Consider the following 18,594-nt stretch of genomic DNA (forward strand, 5'->3'; position numbering starts at 1 on the left):
ATATATTTATTTATTTTTTTAAATCATATTAGTGGTCCGCAGGATTTAAAATTATGAATTTAGTGGTCCATGAGGTCCGAAAGGTTGGCGACCGCTGACCTAGGGGTGCTCCCCTGGGGAAGTCAAACATAGGGGTTCTCACAGATCACAGATTTGGCAATGCCAAGCAGCAGCCAGCAAAGCAAATAGGTTACTATCCTACATCAAAAGAGGGATTTTAGCAAGGAATAAAACCATCACTTTTGGTCACCAACCCTCAGTAAAGACGTCCTGAGGAGGAGAAGGGCTACAAAATGAATTAAGGGGAATGGAAGGCCTGTGCTATGAAGAACGCCTCAAGAAATTAAACTTGTTCTCCTTAGGAAAGAGGTGCTTAAGAGTGGACCTATTTGCAATTTTCAAAATCATTAATGGGGACCACAATATTCAGAATAAAACTGGCCATACACCTATAGATTATCTGCAGATTTTCTATGGTCAGATGGGAAAAGTGCAAGAGATTCCTCCATCTATGCCAAACTGGGCCAAGCTTTAGTATCTTGCTAGTCAGTCCCGTTGGCTCTCAAAACACCTGAACCATGCCTGCATCCAAGCACATTGTTCAGGTATTTTGACAGCCAGCGGGACCAACTAGCAAAATACTGAAGCTTGGCCCAGTGGGAGATTCCTCCATCTGCACAGTTTTTAGCATAGATGGAGGAATCTGTTGCATTTTTTTCCATCTGACCACAGAAAATCTGCGGAAAATCTATAGGGTGGGAGCTTTAGGCAGTATATGCTAATGCACTATATTGGACCTAAAATCAAACCTCTGGTACATTGTAAAGGTGTGTACAATGAATGGCATCACAGTGCATGTAAAGTGCATCACCACAGTGTAGTGCAGTGTGGATGAGCCCATATCATGCTTTCCACATCTCTTTGCAGAATCACTAGTAAAATAGTTAATTGGATTTTCATTTAGACGGGATTCAAACCAAGTCCATTGCATTTAGCTCCTGTTGACAAATGTTAAATGCATTTACATCCTTTTTTTAACACATTGCATTGATGTGCTGTTACTGACTCCATAATAATATATTTCTATACAATTTAAGAGCCACTGTTGAAATGTTTCAGCTTTTATGTCTTCATCAGTTTAGCTGCTGACTGATTATACAAAATTAAGGGTTTTGTGTTTTTATCAAAAGAGCAAGCATGCCCCCCACTGGTACAAAGCTGAATTACATCTCTACATTATTATACATATGTATCCAGCCATACATATGTATCCAGTTGCAAAAACTGGTGAAAGCTGCAGAGAGACAGAGAGGGAGCTGTGTGGTGGTGCAGGGGGAGAGGAGCTACAAGGCTACAAGAAAATAGGAGCGGGCTTAAGAGGGAAGCCCCAGAGTGCTCTGCTACCTCTCGCCTATCCTCCAGACTTGTGAGCAGTGCAGTGGCAGTGTCTGAGAGACTGATTGCTTGAGCAGCTTCTGGCCATATGTGTTGACCACTGGCATTTATATTTCACTGGCCAGCGGTTGGACAGGGCCTAAGGATAGTAGAAAAGCCACACTGTAAACAACATTCTCTTATGTTTCAGGAATATTTACTTCTGCGATTGATGTTATTGGTGCCTGTAGGGCCATTTCTCTCTTATTTGCCTAGTGTGTTTTGACAGGATCATGCAAAGGCGACTAAAAGGAACGAGCACTATTTACTTAATTGTGTCTTTGCTTGTTATGGTGGATGATAAGGTGCTGACCATGCTGTTGTCAAATCTGTTTAATTAGTATAGTATTAGTCCTACAGGGCTTATTACAATCAAAGTCCACTGTATCACTACTGGAAATGGTACACAAATGTGAAAAGGCCTTTCATCAGCTAAAGTCTAATGAACAATCTTGTCTTGGCCTATGCTGACCCTGCTTGGCCCTATGAACTACACGTGGATGCAAGTAGAGAGGGACTCGATAGAGTGTTGTATCAAGAGCATGATGAGCATCTGAGACCTGTTGTCAGCGACATGTGAGCCAAAGACTCCCCCCTATCTAAAAGAACTATCCCACTTACAAGCAAATGGTTAGTGGAAGACAAGCTGAAAGATTACCCATATTGGGGAGAATTCAAGTTAATACGGACAATGATGCACACACCTTCATCCTCATAACTATCAAGTTAGACGCCACGGGATATTGCTAGTTTGCAGCACTGTCTGGATTGCACTTTAACTTCAAGTATTGACCCAGAGCTGGGAACAGAGATGCTAATGCTCTGTAGGCCACACAATGCGAAAGCTCCAGAAGAGGAATGGACTAAACTGACGCTGTAGGGAATCCAAGCCCTGTATGGCTGAACATTGAGCCTGTGGAGCGATGGGGGCCAGGGCCATTGGGATTACTATTGCAGGGGTCCTATAATTCTACTGCAATCTGAGCCAAGTGAGAGATGGAGACCTGGCCACCCTTAGTGAAAAGGACCCCTTTTATCATCTGACTCTGGATGCCCTAGAAAGCTGCCAGCCAGAGCTTTTGCTGCTAGATTACCCACAGGAAGCCAGGCTGATTTACAAAGAAATAGTCTAGCTTCACAGCAGATAGATCTTTTTAGGGTTCCCGTTGATGTTGAAGACAAAACGCATCTATTCCTTCGTGGGAAACATAGGGGCAATGGCCCTACATAATGAACACAGTAGTCTAGGACCAGAGAGGGCTTTCAAGCTAGTCAGACATAGGTTCTAGTGGCCTTATATGAGAACTGAGATTGAGAGTTACTGATATTCATGTTTGAAATGTGATTTGGAAGACTCTGCCCACAATAGGTGCACCAATGGGCCACCTTTAAAGTCAAGGTCTCATGATGTTGATTTATTGTGCTTGGAGCTTGATATAAGTGGACAGGGGAACATCTTAATGGTGACTGACCACTTTACCTGATATCCATGCTTTCCTGATGAAAGATCAAAAGGCCTCTACTGTGGCTAAAGTCCTGGTTGTAAAGTTCTTTGTCCATTATGAACTATCTCATAAGATTTACTTGGTTTAAGGCAGAGCCTTTGAGAGTTTACTTATTAGGAAGATGCTAAACAGCCAGCCTGCAACCAAACAAGTAGCCCTGTCAACAGTATGCGTTATGCCGCGCGGCAGTGTGGCTTCTACATATTTTTGGCCAAAAGTTTGTGCAACTAAAACCTCTGATTTTAACGCATACTGTTGACAGGGCTACTTGTTTGGTTGCTGGCAGGCGGAGGCTGGGGAATTTTTGTGTTTTGTATTGTTGTAAGTCTTCCCAATGTGCTCCCTGCTATAAAGGCCGGTTATAGATTCATGCATGTACCACTTTTTTCTAGTTTGACTATTTTTGGTTTGGGGGATGCACTGGGGTCCCAGCGTGCATTTTTGGTTGCTGGGCCCCCAGTGCGTCCCTGCACCTTATTAGGAGGAGTTGGCTACCTCCAGGTACACCTGCATGCAATCTATCGACTTCATTAATATGCTCACACTTGGAGACTCAGATACATAGAGTTAGGACCACACTTTGCAGAGGTGCCTTGGCGCGGCAGTGTGGCTTCTACATATTTTTGGCCAAAAGTTTGTGCAACTAAAACCTCTGATTTTAACGCATACTGTTGACAGGGCTACTTGTTTGGTTGCAGGCTGGCTGGCAGGTTGAGGCTGGGGAATTTTTGTGTTTTGTGTAGAGGCAGCAAACCAGACTTGGGCAAGATAACTAATAAACCAAAGTATTTACCAAAGCTTGTAATACCAGAAAGTAAAAGAAACTACAAAGAAAGTAATAAAAGATGTAAACTGGTAGTCCGGGCAGCTAAATTCAAATGTGAGAAATACATTGCCGAAGTTAGTAAAAAGAACCCCAAACATTTTTTATCAGAACATAAACAGTAAAAAGGGGAGAAAGGAACAGATAGGCCCAATGAAAGACATAAATGGGACGTTAATCACAAACGACAGGGAGAGGGCCGAGGCGCTTAAGACTTTATTCTCGTCGGTATTCACCAAGCAAACAGACGGGTTCAATGTACATGATAAAACACAAAATGTAAAGAAATACACCTGAGTGGTTGACTGAAACGGGGATACAACATAGGCTTAAACTAAATGCAAATAAAGCATTAGGACCTGATAATCTGCATCCCAAGGTACTCAAAGAACTGAACAAGGAGATAACGATACCATTGTTCCTAATTTTTAAGGAATCCGTAATGGCTGGTAGAGTGCCAAGCGACTGGCGAAGGGCTAATGTGGTACCTATATTCAAAAAAGGGTCAAAATGCCAACCGGGGAACTATAGACCAGTTAGTCTAACATGCATAGTGTGTAAACTGATAGAAGGAATTATTAAGGACTACTTAGTAGAATTCGTCCAGGATCATGGTATAATAAGTGAGGTACAGCACGGATTTAGGAAGGATCATTCTTGCCAGACCAACCTGCTGACCTTTTACGAAGAGGTGGGTAGAGCTCTAGATGGAGGGAGGACGGTGGACGTAGTAAATCTGGACTTTTCCAAAGCATTTGATACAGTGCCACATAAACGCTTGTTATACAAGAGTATCAGTAAATGAGTATACTAAGAGTATCAGTAAATGGCACCTTCTCAGACTGGGCTGAGGTCATGAGTGGCGTACCCCAGGGTTCGGTGCTCGACCCCATGCTTTTTAACCTATTTATTAATTATATAGGGGAGGGAGTGAGAAGTCATATCTCAGTGTTTGCTGATGATACGAAAATTGAGAGGGTAGTAGACACAGATTTAGACATTATAACATTACAGGAGGACCTGGATAAAATCGGGGAGTGGGCAACTGTATGGCAGATGAAGTTCAATGTCGATAAATGTAAGGTAATGCACCTTGGAGTTAAAAATAGGCAAATGGTCTATACACTTATGGGTGTGCCACTAGGGAAGTCGGAAACGGAGAAGGCTCTGGGGGTCACAATAGACCGCAGATTGAAGAACAGCTTGCAGTGCCAGGCTGCTGTAAACAAAGCAAGCAGTGTCCTGTCTTGCATTAAGAAGGGAATATATTGCAGAGACAAGTCTATAATTTTGCCACTTTACAGATCACTGGTTCGGCCACATGTGGAGTATGCGGTCCAGTTTTGGTCACCGATACTCAGGAAAGATGTCCTTGAGCTGGAAAAAGTCCAGCGGAGAGCAACCAAACTCATTAAGGGGTTCGAGGACCTGAGCTATGAAACAAGGTTGTTAAAATTAAATATGTTCCCGTTGGAGGTTAAGGGGGGATGATTTTCCTGTATAAACTATTCAAGGGTGACAGCAACATTATCAACAAACTGTTTACGGTTAGCTCCGTAACAAAGACCAGAGGGCACAACCAAAAATTGGTTGAAAAAAAATTTCAACACACAGGGCGCAAGGGGTTCTTCACAGTTAGAGCGGTTAAGGTCTGGAACTCGCTGCCGCAGGAAGTGATTTCAGCTAAGAGTGTGGAATCATTCAAGAAACTCCTGGACGAGTTCCTCGGAGACCATAATATACTGGGGTACAGGTACGCCTAGGAGTAAAATCATACATGGACTCATATACACTCACACACCAACTCAAACAGAAATGCACACACACAATAGGTTGGACTTGATGGACTTAAGTCTTTATTCAACCTCAAATACTATGTAACTGTGTAACTATGCTTGACACCATCGTTTTGGAGGTAAGAGCTTGGTTCTTGGATTTTTATCAAGCCTTAATATGGAATTTCAGTATTTAATGTCTTCTCTACCCTAAGTGTTACAGTTTCAAACTAACATTGTAGAACAAATAGTGTTGATTATAAGAAAGTAGAGTAAAATAAAGAGATTTACAGCATCTGATAGCACATTGATAGCATCTAAAGCCATTGCGTAAGCAGGATGGCCAGAAAAGTATAATTTTCATGAGAGGTCAACAATGGTGGCCTATGTTTCTCCTTTAAAGCATAAGTACATTTTCACATAAAGTACGGTTCTCCTTTCTCTCTCCTGACCGGGACTGTCTTTGCAAGCTAATGGGTATCATCTGTGTAGGCAGGGCCAGGATGTCACCACTGCAGGATGTAAGTAAGAATCTTGGGTGGGGGAAAGGGGCTTATTTTAGGTCAGCAGAGTGGTTGGGGCAGAGAGGATTAAAGTGCACTAAAACTTGCCATACACAGATTTCTCTCTTGTTCAGCTCAGCAGTAATATACAAAAAAAAATGACTTGCTTTCCCCCTCCATGCTAACCAGTATCTTCCCTGCCAGCTATTGTATTCAGACAGCTGGCACACATCGCTGTCTTTACCGCCAATTTCCTTATTGCTAGCATGGCCATATTTCTTTATAAATTTGTTGCAGCCATACAGTAAAAGTGACGCAAAAACAAACTACCTAAATTTGTCACCCACATTGGTACTAACAATGAACATATTTGGATTGTCATGAAATTGGTGCTTTTTTGTAAGCATAATATAAATACTATGGGATACAAATTTTCCATAAATGTAATGATAATATTGGATAACATTTTTTTGTAAGTGTTATAATAATATCGAATATAATAGCCTGTGGTCCTGTGAGATCATACTGCATGCAGCTGGCTGATATCTTATGGCTCAGCAGCAAAATAACTTTATAATAATAGAAAATGTTAAAAGAATTAAAAATGATACAAAATACAATGAACAAAATAGAGAATTCATGAACATTGCGGGGATCCCCACAGCAGCGTTTAGTCAAACCCAACACGGAAGACTGCAGCCCTATGTACTCAGAAATATATTAGTACGGTTGTGGCTATGGGAAAAGTCTAGCTGCACTTCAGCGTGTAATACCACATGGCGCCACTGGGTGTCTCCACCTCTCACTCACACCGGTTCACAGGCCGCTCCGTCATCTCGCGGGAAGTGTTCAGGCCACTAATGTGAGCGGAAGTCGCTGCTAGTTCTCTTTTCCGGCGGCCATAGTGGACTGTGCGGCTCGGTAAGGAGCTCTGGGGCCAATATGGATTAGAATCCGTTGTCATCCTCTCCCCGATTGCCCTGTTCATGTATTATTCCTCCGGTAATGAACAGAGGGGCATTCGGAAATGTTGTTAGGGCGGATATTGGCAATGTAATGCGAATCTAGTGCCTATAGAATGACCGGGGATCTCTCCTTCCTTCACGGTTGGCGTTTCACCGGGGCATAGAGGCTGCTGGTGTCCTGCACGGTGTGTCGTGGCTGAGATCTGACTGTCAGTGACACGGGGATCTCGGTCCTGTAGTGCAGAGCTAGCAATCAGCTCGCTGATCAAACTCTTGGTGACAAGGTGTAATAAGGGCTACACATGTCTGAGGGCATCATTCGGTTTAGGGGTTGGTTGTTAGGTATTTGAATGGTGTGTCTCCCTATCCAGCCACGTAACATGCCCTCTTGTAACGGTGGTCATACATGAGCAGATTAAACGGATCCAAAACATTGTTTGTGGTAATAGAATGTTACATAACAAAGAATGTGTTTCCAGGCCTTTAAATTGCATGGAAGTTTCCTGGTAAAACTAAAACTGGTCACGTTGACCTGACAGATTTCATCGGAAGCTCACCACACATGTACATGATGTCTCCTTTACATCTACTGCAGATAGCAAATTTATATTGGGGACTCTGCTCTCTTCAGAAATGTAAACAGTGCCCTGCAATAGGGGGGGTTATACTTCCCCCCCTTGTGACCCTATATGCCTACCTTCCCTCTGTTTAGCATTCAACCCTCTTGGAGCGACAGATGCCTGTGTCCCCTACCAAGCGCTGTGGTTTAATTTCCTCCCCCCTACATCAATACAGGACTCAACAGGTGATCAGAGGATTGAACCACAGTGCATGGCTGAGAACATGGGTATCCGACATTCCTGATGGAGATATGGCCACCGTTCTAATGCCGGAGATTGCCCTTTGGATTTGTTTAGGGAGCTGACAGGGGTTCTTAAATGATTTCTGATGGTGTGTCAGGTATACACACAGTCAGCCCTTCTCTATGTATCATGTATTCTTATTCGTTTGCAAACTAGATTTGGATGTGTATGTAACGGCTTGCTGTGTTTGCAGTTGCTCACAGAAAGAAGTCTGCTCACACACCGCAAGCGTCACTTAAAAATGTATTCTAGCACACAGGTACACATGACCCCGCCGTGGATCCTCACCCAATAATGGGCTTACATAGCCAGGTTGAAAAAAGGACACAAGTCCATCGAGTTCACACTATAGACTTATAGTTGAAGCTATGATCTTTATGACTAGGCCCATTATTGCGTGAAACATGTCAAGAGTAAAGAGGAGGTGGGATGTTGTGTACCTGTGTGCTATAAGAACTTTTTCAGCAAAGCTTGCGGTGTGTGACTGGACTACTTTCTGAGAGTTACTGCTGATGCTGGCTTGGCCATTCTCTTGTGAAGGAGTGGTGATGCTGGGCTATAGAAGGTATCTTGTTGTGTTGATCACATTGGGATCATACTAATGGCTCTTGTTTTTTCCCCCCTTTTAGGCATCATGAAGTTCAGTCCGTTTGTTACCTCTGACAGAAGCAAGAATCGCAAAAGGCACTTCAATGCTCCCTCACATGTCCGTAGAAAGATTATGTCCTCTCCCCTCTCCAAGGAGTTGAGACAAAAGTACAACGTCCGCTCTATGCCCATCCGCAAGGATGATGAAGTACAGGTACGCTGTTAGAGGGCTCCCAGAATTTCCTGGTAGGGTTATCTGCATTGTGAGAGTAGGGCTGGTCTGTGTCTACACAAAATGCAAAGTTCAACACAAGCATTTGGCGAGCACGCCTATAGAAGGCCAGTCAGAAATCTTTACCCCATTTTTTTTAATTCTAGGAGTAAACCGCTAATGTATAATATATCTGTGAGGGTCAGTTTCACTGAAGTACAGTAGAATGTTTACAACACTGTTTCCATATTGCAGTTTACACAACAGCATAAGATATTTGTGACATCTGTGACCAAGATAAAAACTGACATAATGTGCTCCAGCTTGTGCCTTCCCCTGAGACTTCCTTCATACCTGTGTGTGAAGGGATTGTGATGGGCATGTAGATGGACTTATCTGAATTGGAGCGATATCTGTATATGGTGACTGCTGCCAGACAGCTGGGACAGACCCTCTTTTTTTTTTTCCTCCTGCCTGCCATTTTCATATTTCAATAACCTGGTATTGACTAACCCTTCCTTGCTTTTGTAGGTTGTACGTGGACACTACAAAGGCCAGCAAATTGGCAAGGTTGTCCAGGTGTACAGAAAAAAATACGTCATCTACATTGAACGTGTGCAGCGTGAGAAGGCCAACGGCACCACTGTCCATGTCGGTATCCACCCCAGCAAGGTATGTTCAATGCTTTCTGAAAATGTATTTTTGTCTCCGTGAATCTTCAGTGATTTTTTTTTTAAAGTAGAACTAAACCCAAACTTTTGTTTTGGATAGAGTAAAGGAGGGTTATAATCCCTTACAGCTTTTCCCCCCCTGGTCCAATGTCCAATGGTAGAGAATTCCCTTCACTTCCTGTCTGATAGTGATAGCAGAGTGAGATGAAATCCCTGGTGGTCAGCAGAACTTGTGTCCCCATTGGAAGATTTCCCTCCTGTTCTGCTGACAACCCTAAATTTGGGATTTTCTTTCACCTTTAGTAATCATGGTCACCAGAACAAATGGAGGGGGGGTGAATCTCTGTAACAGGGACAGACAGCAATAAAAACCTGGCGGGTGTTCTAATCCCTCTCTACTCTATCCACAACTAAAAAAGACAAGTTTTAGCTTCAGTTGAGCTTTCAGTATTTGCCACTTTGTGTTGCTGCAGACATAGACTTTATGGTCTATTACGTTTAGAAACGATGCTGTGTTGTGGGAGTTGAGTGATGAATAATTTGCAGGTTTGATGTGCAGTGAGTAACAATGGTGGTTTGTTACCGAGGTCCTGGGTTCCATTATGATCCTTTCTGCATCATGGAGTTCTAATGCTGCAGTGGATTTCCTCCATGTATTTAAGTTATTCCTTTATTCCAAAAACATGGCTAATTGGCATCCTGCCTCAGAAAGCCCTGGAATGTACACTGCCTGGCCAAAAGTCACCACCTGGATATCGGGTAGTGTTATTATCTGGGGTTGCTTCAGTTGGTCAGGTCTAGGTTCAGCAATGTTATGTCCCAAAAAATGAGGTTGGCTGCCTACTTGAATATACAGAAGACCAGGTTTCTCCATCAATGGATTTTTTCTCCCTTGGTGGCACAGGCATATTCCAAGATGACAATGTCAGGATTCATTGGGCTCAAATTGTAAGAGTGGTTCAGGGAGTATGAGATGAACATTTTTCACACATGGATTGGTCTCCACAGAGTCCAGACCTTAACCTCATTGAGAATCTTTGGGATGTGCTGGAGAAGACTTTACACAGTGGTCCTACTCTCACAAACTCACTACAAGATACAGAAATGTTGTGACATTGCATAAGCTTATTGAAACAATGTCATTGTGAATGTGAGCTGTAATCAAAGCTAAATGTGGTCCAATGAAATGTTTGTGACTTTTTTTGGCCAGGCAGTGTGTATGGGTGTGTGTACGATTGTGATGTGTTGGGCAAGGACTGTTTGATAAGTAATCATGTAGATTGAAAGGGACCTGTACTCTCTCTATGGTAGAGCAAAGTTCTCCAGCTTCTGTTAAGGTTCCTACTGGCCGGGATTTCAGTGCAGACCTAAAGCTGAACTCTTGGATAAGCAAATATTGCCTAAATACAAAAGTCATGTGCGTTCCAGATCTCTGCTCTAATGCACCTGTAACCTTCTGTGCAGAAGCTTCCTGTAATAAAGACTGGTCACTGATGCTCTCTCCTCGTACTGGGTGACTGGTCTTGAACCCGTCCACTCCTGTAGGTATCTGCAGACAGCCTTATAGTAGGTGGCCTTTGTGTCTCTCTCACTACTCCACTCTGCACAGTGAAGTCACCACTACTTTTACAAGGTAATAGTTAGGTTTTCAAGGGCATTTGTTGTACACAACATTGATTTATAGCATTTTTGCTTATTGAGGAATCAGTTTTTGTGCTCAGTTCAGCTATAAGGACATATTGCTCTGATGATTCTGTCAACACCTTGTCAGTGGCAGAATCACGATGCTGTAACTGACACCTTCTCTACTGTGCCTCTCTCCTTTGCTCACAGCCTTGCATATTAAGGAGCAATAAAAATGAAACTATTTCTTGGTTCGCCCAGTATGAATTTGCCGCAATAGAAAAGAAATAGACTTTTTTAGCGATACTGTAACTGGTGAGTTGCCAGCAGGGACAGAATTACCAATATGACATTGTCCTATGGGCCATTTTTTTTTACCAGCATCTTCGTAGTGGAGATTTGCAGCAACTATTTTCTCTGGAGAGTCCCTGCAGTAGTGGACTCATATTTATATGCAGCTACAAATCGCTAGTCTGACTTGATCCATTGCCCCTGCATTGGATAATATTATTAGTAACTACTAATACTGGGGATTCTGTAGCTAGCTTCAAGTCATTTGCTCAGCAGCAAAGCTGCATATAGCTACTGGAGCAGACACTTGGTTTTCTGCAATTTAATGTCTTAACGGCTCTGCATGCTGATCTAAAATCATCTCACATACATTAGTGACACAAACCTGTTTTTCATTTACTTACAAATAGAGTTTATCTACTTCCTGGTCCAGTTCTGGCACACATGGTGTATGTGACCAAGTGTTGCTGTCTGAGAAGGTAACATCAGCAGAGCATTGCTGGGAAATCTCATCTCAGGTGAGATGATGTGCATGGTCACGTGCCATAAATCCAGGAAGTAACAGGAGAGCTAGTAATCTTCCCTTAGTAAACATGGCCACTGTCAGAAGACTGGGGAAGAAAAGAGAAATAAGGTATGCAAAGAATACAAAGCCGGCAATTATCTAGAAGTATGTGTTTTTTTAAAGATAAGGGTAAAGTTCCTCTTTAAGAGAAATTCTGCAAAAGTAGATATTCTTTAAACCCTGCCTGGAAGTGGTAGGTGCTGGTATGAGCACAAAGGGGGTGAGATTTATACTGTCAATTAATTTGTCTGGTACAATCCTTACCGCTTCAATCTGAGAGCATCTTTTATGTAGCGATTAGATGATATTTTGCAGTACACATGGGGCACTATTTAGAGAAGTGTTCACAAGGGTATATTAGTGTTAAAGGCCAAGTTTGTTTTATACTAAGTTTCATGTTGCATCCATATTTAGGGTGTAACGTGGTGCCGTCGCCACACTCTGTCTATGAACAATTCCTCCCAGCCTTGTTACTGAATGTCCATATTGAGGTACTGGTGGGAGAATATACAGAAGCCAGAGATTGCACCCATGAGCCACTGATCACAGTGAAAATGCTTTACTGGCTTCAATGCAAAAAAACAATGCACATCCTTAGAACCCCAACCTAATGTTCCCACAACAAAGTGATAACGTGAGAAGTAAAGGAAATTCCTTCTCTTTTATATCAGTCACCTGTAAAGGTAGAATATTTGATATTGGAGGTTTGGTCTATCTACATCAGTGGTCTCCAAGTACCGGCCCGCGAGCCGGTACTATGTGGCTCGCAGCCCGCTCACAAGTCTGGTACACGGTCACGGACCACATACCAGACTTGCGGGAGCAGCTACACGGTCTGCATCTCTGTCGGATGCAGACCGCATAGCTGCTTCTGTGCCGGAACTCAGATCCTTTCGGCCGGCGTCTTCGCTAAACGCAGGCCGAAAGGATTGATTCGATTAGTAATGTCTGCAGCAGACATTACTAATCGCCACTAGATAAACGGATCAGTGATCGTGGTGCCGCTCACAGCCTCCTCCCTGCAACAAGGTAAGCTGAAGAGGAGGCTTATTACATTCACTCACAGCCTCCTCCCTGCAACAAGGTAAGCTGGAGAGGGGGCTGTGTATTTAACTTGTGGGTGGGTGGGGTAAGACTGGGAATTATATTGTTATATGTGGGCGGTGTTTGAGGGATTGGGAATTTTATGTGTGTAGAAAGAGTATTAGGCTCCATTCACACCTGTATCTTTAGGTGCAATTATGGATTCCTTGCGTTTCCTGCATCAGAAATCCCTAATCTGGCGTTTTAAAAGCGGCAGCTGTCACCTATTCAAGTTAATGATGAGGTGACAGAAGTTGCATATAAACTCCTGCACACCGCATGTAATGATATGTGATATTATTACATTCGGTTAGGAATCGATCACTCTCCCTAGACGCAATGATTGTGTATCCAGGGAGAGTGTTTTCTAACCGCATGTAATAATATCACATCCATTACATGCGGTGTTCAGGCATTTACATGCAACTGATGTCACCTGATCATTAACTTGAATAGGTGACAGCAGCCGCGTGTAAACATCAGATTAGGGATTCCTGCTGCAGGAAAACTCGAGTTTCTGGCTCAGGAATCCCTAATCGCATCTAAACCTACAGATATGAATGGGGCCTTATTGTGTGTATTGGGGTCCGTAGTACCATATCGCATATAGTAAAATTTTATTTTAAAAGAGAACTATGGGGGTAAGTGCTTTTCCCCATAGTTCTCCTCAGGATCACGGGAGGATATAAACTAGCGTCCTCCCATCACCCAAAGCTCAGTATACCGGGAGTTATAGCTCGTGGTATACTGAGACCGCTGCTGCCGGGACGGATCCCGACATTACTGTCGAGATCCCCCCAGCTGCGTGAGTGAAAGCTGCCTATCTAGAGTCAGAGCCAGCTGTACCCGCCCCCTCCCCCGTTCGTTCCTCCAGTCAGCGCTGGGGGATCCCTGCAGGGAGCCGTGGCTGACAGTCACGGCTCTCTGCAGGGACAGGGTAGAGAAGTGAGCGAGCGACGGTATACGTTCATTCACTTCTCGATCTATTGAGTCGACCTGTTAGTTTCTTTGTCACACGTCGGCTCGAACTATGAGGCTGAGTGAAAATCACTCCCCTCATAGTTCTCCTTTTAAAGTTTAAAATTTGGCGAGCGGCCCCCATGGGAGAAAATTTTTTGTCGAGTGGCCCTCGAGGGAATTGAGTTTGAGACCCCTGATCTACATGCTGCCCGTGTTACATCCCACATGTGGCCTGATGATGTGGTACTGATGATTCTGCCCATCCTTTTCTTTTGTTGGCCATGGGTTTTGTGTGCAATAATGTGTTTTTTGTACTCGGTGGCTCATGTCACAAGGCAATGGGGGTAGTGCTGGCTTTAGGATGCCTCCCATCAGTAGGTTTTAGGGGGAAAGAATTGGCTGGTGTTAACTGATGGTCAATCAATGGCGTTCAGAATGATTCTTGAAAACTCGACCGCCAATTTTGGCTGTATGTTTTAATTTTGGCAGGAGTACTGTGTTCATTGACTGTATTGCAGTAAAGCGGGCTATTGTATTTCTGGCTGTGTAAGAAATGATATAGGACCTATTGACACCATACTGCAGTGTGCTGCAACAAACGTGTTTTCGCATTTTGCGGTGCATTGCAGCTCATTCAGATTGAATAGGCTTCAAAGCACGGAAAAACAGTATACTGTGCATTGGAGTGCAGTAGAGCTGCAGCTAACGATTATTTTCAAGATCAAGATTAGTTAGCCGATTATTACGTTCGATTAATCGGATAAACTATAAAAAGTTTAAAAAATGGCTCCTGTGATAGGACTAGTTTGTATTGAGGTTGTAGTCCATCACAGGAGCAAGCTTGGAGCGGTGGAAGTAAAAAAGAAAAAAAAGATAGTGTGGTGTGCAATATAGTGAAATGGAAAGTGTAAAATTATACAGCAATGAATGCAGAATGGCACCGGCTATAGAGGACTACAAAACCCAGCAAAAGCACATTATACAGCACAATGCAGAATACCGCCAGCTATAGAGGAATACAACAAATCCCAGCAATAGTACATAATAGCTGGCGGCATTCTGCATTGCGCTGTATAATGTACTATTGCTGGGTTTTGTAGTCCTCTATAGCTGGTGGTATTTAGCATTGTACCACTTTATAATGTATTATTGCTGGGATTTGTTGTACTCCTCTATAGCTGGTGGTATTCTGCATTGCGCTGTATAATGTATTATTGCTGGGACTTGTAGTCCTCTATACAGCGCAATGCAGAATATCACCAGCTATAGAGGAGTACAACAAATCCCAGCAATACATTATACATACAGTGTATAATGTATTGCTGGGATTTGTATTCCTATGTATAATATACAGCACAATGTACCATCAGCTATAGAGGAATACAAATCCCAGCAATACATTATAGAGCACCATGTGTGGGAAAGTGCAGGCTTACCTGACCAGTCTTCCAGCAACTTGCTTCTGAGATTGGACCTGTCTATCAGCTGCTGTCATCCCCCCACCCCTGCTCCTCCTTACTACATCTCCCCGCGTGCCTTGCCGATCGTGGATGGGCAGGAAATGTGAGGCGGGGAGGAGGTGCGGCGTGTGGAGCGTGGATGCGAGCGGGTCTGGCAGCGGCGGGCATGAGGTGGGGAGGAGGTGCGGCGCACAGCGTGTGGAGCTGTGAACAGGGCCAACTGATCGGAAGCCGATTAATCGATTATTGAAAAAGTTGACAACTTTTTCTATAATCGATTATGTCGATTAGTTGTTGCAGCCCTAGAGTGCAGGCGTGTTGTGGAGGTACGTTGGGGTGCCTCTAAAATGAATTGCACCACAGCACACATAATGTGCGCTGAGGAAGCCAAGAAATGTGAACGGGCCGTTAGATATCCTCTATTGAAAGCAATATGGAAGCTGTCATTGCTGACCTTTTCTTCCTGAAGATGCTAGTTTCAGTTATTTGAGTTTCTGGCTTGGAATCAGTGTGCATAAAAGCAGTTTCCATCTGCGTGCTTGATTCAAGCCAAGAAAGCCAAGAAACTTATTTTGATGAGTAAGGAGCAGCCTTAGTATGTCTCCCAGTACAGAGTTTTGTAACGTTTCTCTGTACTTGAATGCATTGGTTTGTTCTAATTCTCGTACTCACCCAAATGCTCCAACACCTTCCCTACTACCAGAACTTCCGGTTAGAGGAAGATTTCCTGTGACTAGCAGTGCCGCCAGGGAACATAGAGCTTGCTTCCTGATTGCCCGGGAAGCTGGCTCGATGCTGGTTTCCTGGCCAAACAGCATGGAGCCGGCTTGCTGGGCAGTCAAGTGGCCGGCAGGTAATGACTTCCTGCTGGCCCTGGAAGCCGGCGCCATAAAGTACCGGTATTGGTAGTCGTACTCGATACCAAAAAAGAAATCAGTTCATGCCTAGAATTTGGCGATAATTTGGTTTTGTGGTGGCTTCATCTGTATGTATGTGCTTCTGTTTCTTCACATGATTTGGACTTTCAGCTGAGGGGGCATTGGTTGGAAATCTCTACTACACACAGAATTTTTAGACCAGTCCAATAAATATTAGACTAGATTGGACTAGCTTTAGTCTTTCTTGATTCAGTTAGTACAGAATTATAGAACAACCTGCTTTCACTTTTTGCACAGAACATGCAGACAAGGTGTTGTTACCCCCTTCCCCACTATTCCCCGATATTTACTTTGTGGTGAATCACTTTGGATGAGCACACATTTACCCCTTCAGTGCACTGTTGTAGAAAGCAGAATCAGCTGGGCTGGAAAGGGTCACTTGATGCATTGTCTGTGGTCACACGGCATGTTCTCTTGTTGCATGCAGCCCGGGGGTGGAGGTTTCTTCAATGTCAATTGTATCCCAACAACGTGCTGTCGTCACAAACAACCTATTGTGTCTTGTTCACACCTGAACAGTATAGCACGTGTTATACCAACTGCAACTAAAAATCTATTTCTGACTATGTGCCTGTTTATATTTGTGCAATGTACAGACTGATATTAAGCCAGTGGGGTAGCAATGTGGAAATTCAGGGCTTGATTGTAATAAGGAAGGTGCAGTAACTCCATAGGGGTTGATTTACTAAAGGAAATATATGCTCTGCAAGCCCTGTTAAGTGTTTGTTGGTGTCCCTATTGAGGGGATTCACCTCTATTTGTACTCTGTTGTAAGATGCATATAATTGCCTATTACTGGCTTTAAAAGGGTAAGCTACTTGGTCTGTGGTCCAAGCATTGTTCTGAAACCAAGAAGTGACCTAGTTGGAGGACCATAAAAACATTTATACAAACTTGAGATTTTTACCGATCAGGTCTCCTGATTACATGCTTAGTAACCTCTTTACTTTCACCTAGGTGGTGATCACCAGGCTAAAGCTCGACAAGGATCGCAAGAAGATTTTGGAACGCAAGGCCAAGTCTCGCCAAGTTGGCAAAGAGAAGGGCAAATACAAGGAGGAAACCATTGAGAAGATGCAAGAATAACTTTATCAATAAAAACAAAAACTGTTCAGTTTCTACAAATTGTGGCTTCCCTTTCTTCAAAATAGTATTGTAACCTGTTCTAAAAACTAAACCAATTACTGATACATTTTAGGAAGTTGAGTTTCGGCTATGAAATAAGGGTTTAAAATCCTTTCTACTTAAAGCACGCTGACCAACTTGCTGGTTGCGCACCTTAAAGTGACATTAAAGTCAAAAATATTTTGCCCTCCCCCAGTGTTAATGTTAGCACTTACCTTAAATAATATTTCTTAATCCGATATTCTTTCCTGTCGTTTTCATCTGTCCCTCCGGCGCTGCTGCTGGTCTTCGATCCAGCACGGACTCCTCTCTCCTTGCTGGCACTTCCTGTCCCACGGTCTCTGCATGCGGGTGCACGCTGTCCTTAGACTTACCTTGCGTCTCTCCTCATTTCCCGGCCGAAAATCTGAACTGCGCATGCGCCCGCCCGAAAATTTTCGGACGGGAACACGCAGCGAAGACAGGTAAGTTTAAACTGCTTTTAAAGAGGGGGTTTTTTTTGTATATATCTGCTTGCTAGCAGTAGATATATGCAAAGAAAATGGAGGGTTTAATAACCCTTTAAATTCAGTTCAAGCATTTAATGGCCCCCAAACCCTTTTCAACCTTTCCACTGGTATGTAGAAAATATGATTTCTTGAGTAGTATTCTAGACCGGATCCACGTTCTTTGGTGCTTTGTAAAGAATACACAAAGCTGAGCAGGTGTGTACCAGTGATATCTTTAGCACACTGTAACCTTGCCCACGCATGACAAAGTGACAGTGGGTGAGAGATGCATCAAATGAATGGTGATGTAATGCACCTCTCACACCAGAACGGTGCAACTGTGTGGTACAGTGCGTTAATCGCACAGGACTGCGATTAACGCACTGTACTAGTGTGAATGGGCCCTCAAAAACACTGACAGACTCAGACATTCTCACACATATGCACTCCAAAAAACCCAAAACATTTTTTTTTAAATCCACCCTGTCTCCCCACCTTACAAGAACTGGAATGGATACTCAGCCTGGGGTCCAGTGTGGGCTGATGTGGTGTGATGGAACTCCATCCATATGTGCATCCAGTTGTATAGCTCCCTTGCGTACCCTGTAGAGGTGCCGGGAGCCAGAATGTTACATCACACCGGTCCAGGCACCTCTACAGGACACGCAAGGGAGCTGTGAGCAATGAATGTATGGATAGAGCTTCCTCGCAGCCACCCCACCT

The 18,594-nt window shown here is 43.5% G+C and overlaps 1 protein-coding gene across 1 annotated transcript; it reads left to right on the forward strand.

The window, feature by feature from the left end:
- The first annotated feature begins 6,878 nt into the window (after positions 1 to 6,878).
- On the forward strand, positions 6,879 to 17,383 carry RPL26L1 (ribosomal protein L26 like 1). The gene is made up of 4 exons (XM_018558610.1): positions 6,879 to 6,961; positions 8,498 to 8,670; positions 9,199 to 9,339; positions 17,216 to 17,383. The coding sequence occupies exons 2-4, from the start codon at positions 8,503 to 8,505 to the stop codon at positions 17,342 to 17,344; spliced, it is 438 nt and encodes a 145-aa protein (XP_018414112.1). The 5' UTR covers positions 6,879 to 6,961; positions 8,498 to 8,502; the 3' UTR covers positions 17,345 to 17,383.
- The last annotated feature ends 1,211 nt before the right edge of the window (positions 17,384 to 18,594 follow it).

The sequence above is a fragment of the Nanorana parkeri genome, unplaced genomic scaffold (assembly GCF_000935625.1).
Source record: "Nanorana parkeri isolate BGI_ZX_2015 unplaced genomic scaffold, ASM93562v1 scaffold348, whole genome shotgun sequence".
In the NCBI taxonomy this organism is placed as follows: domain Eukaryota; kingdom Metazoa; phylum Chordata; class Amphibia; order Anura; family Dicroglossidae; genus Nanorana; species Nanorana parkeri.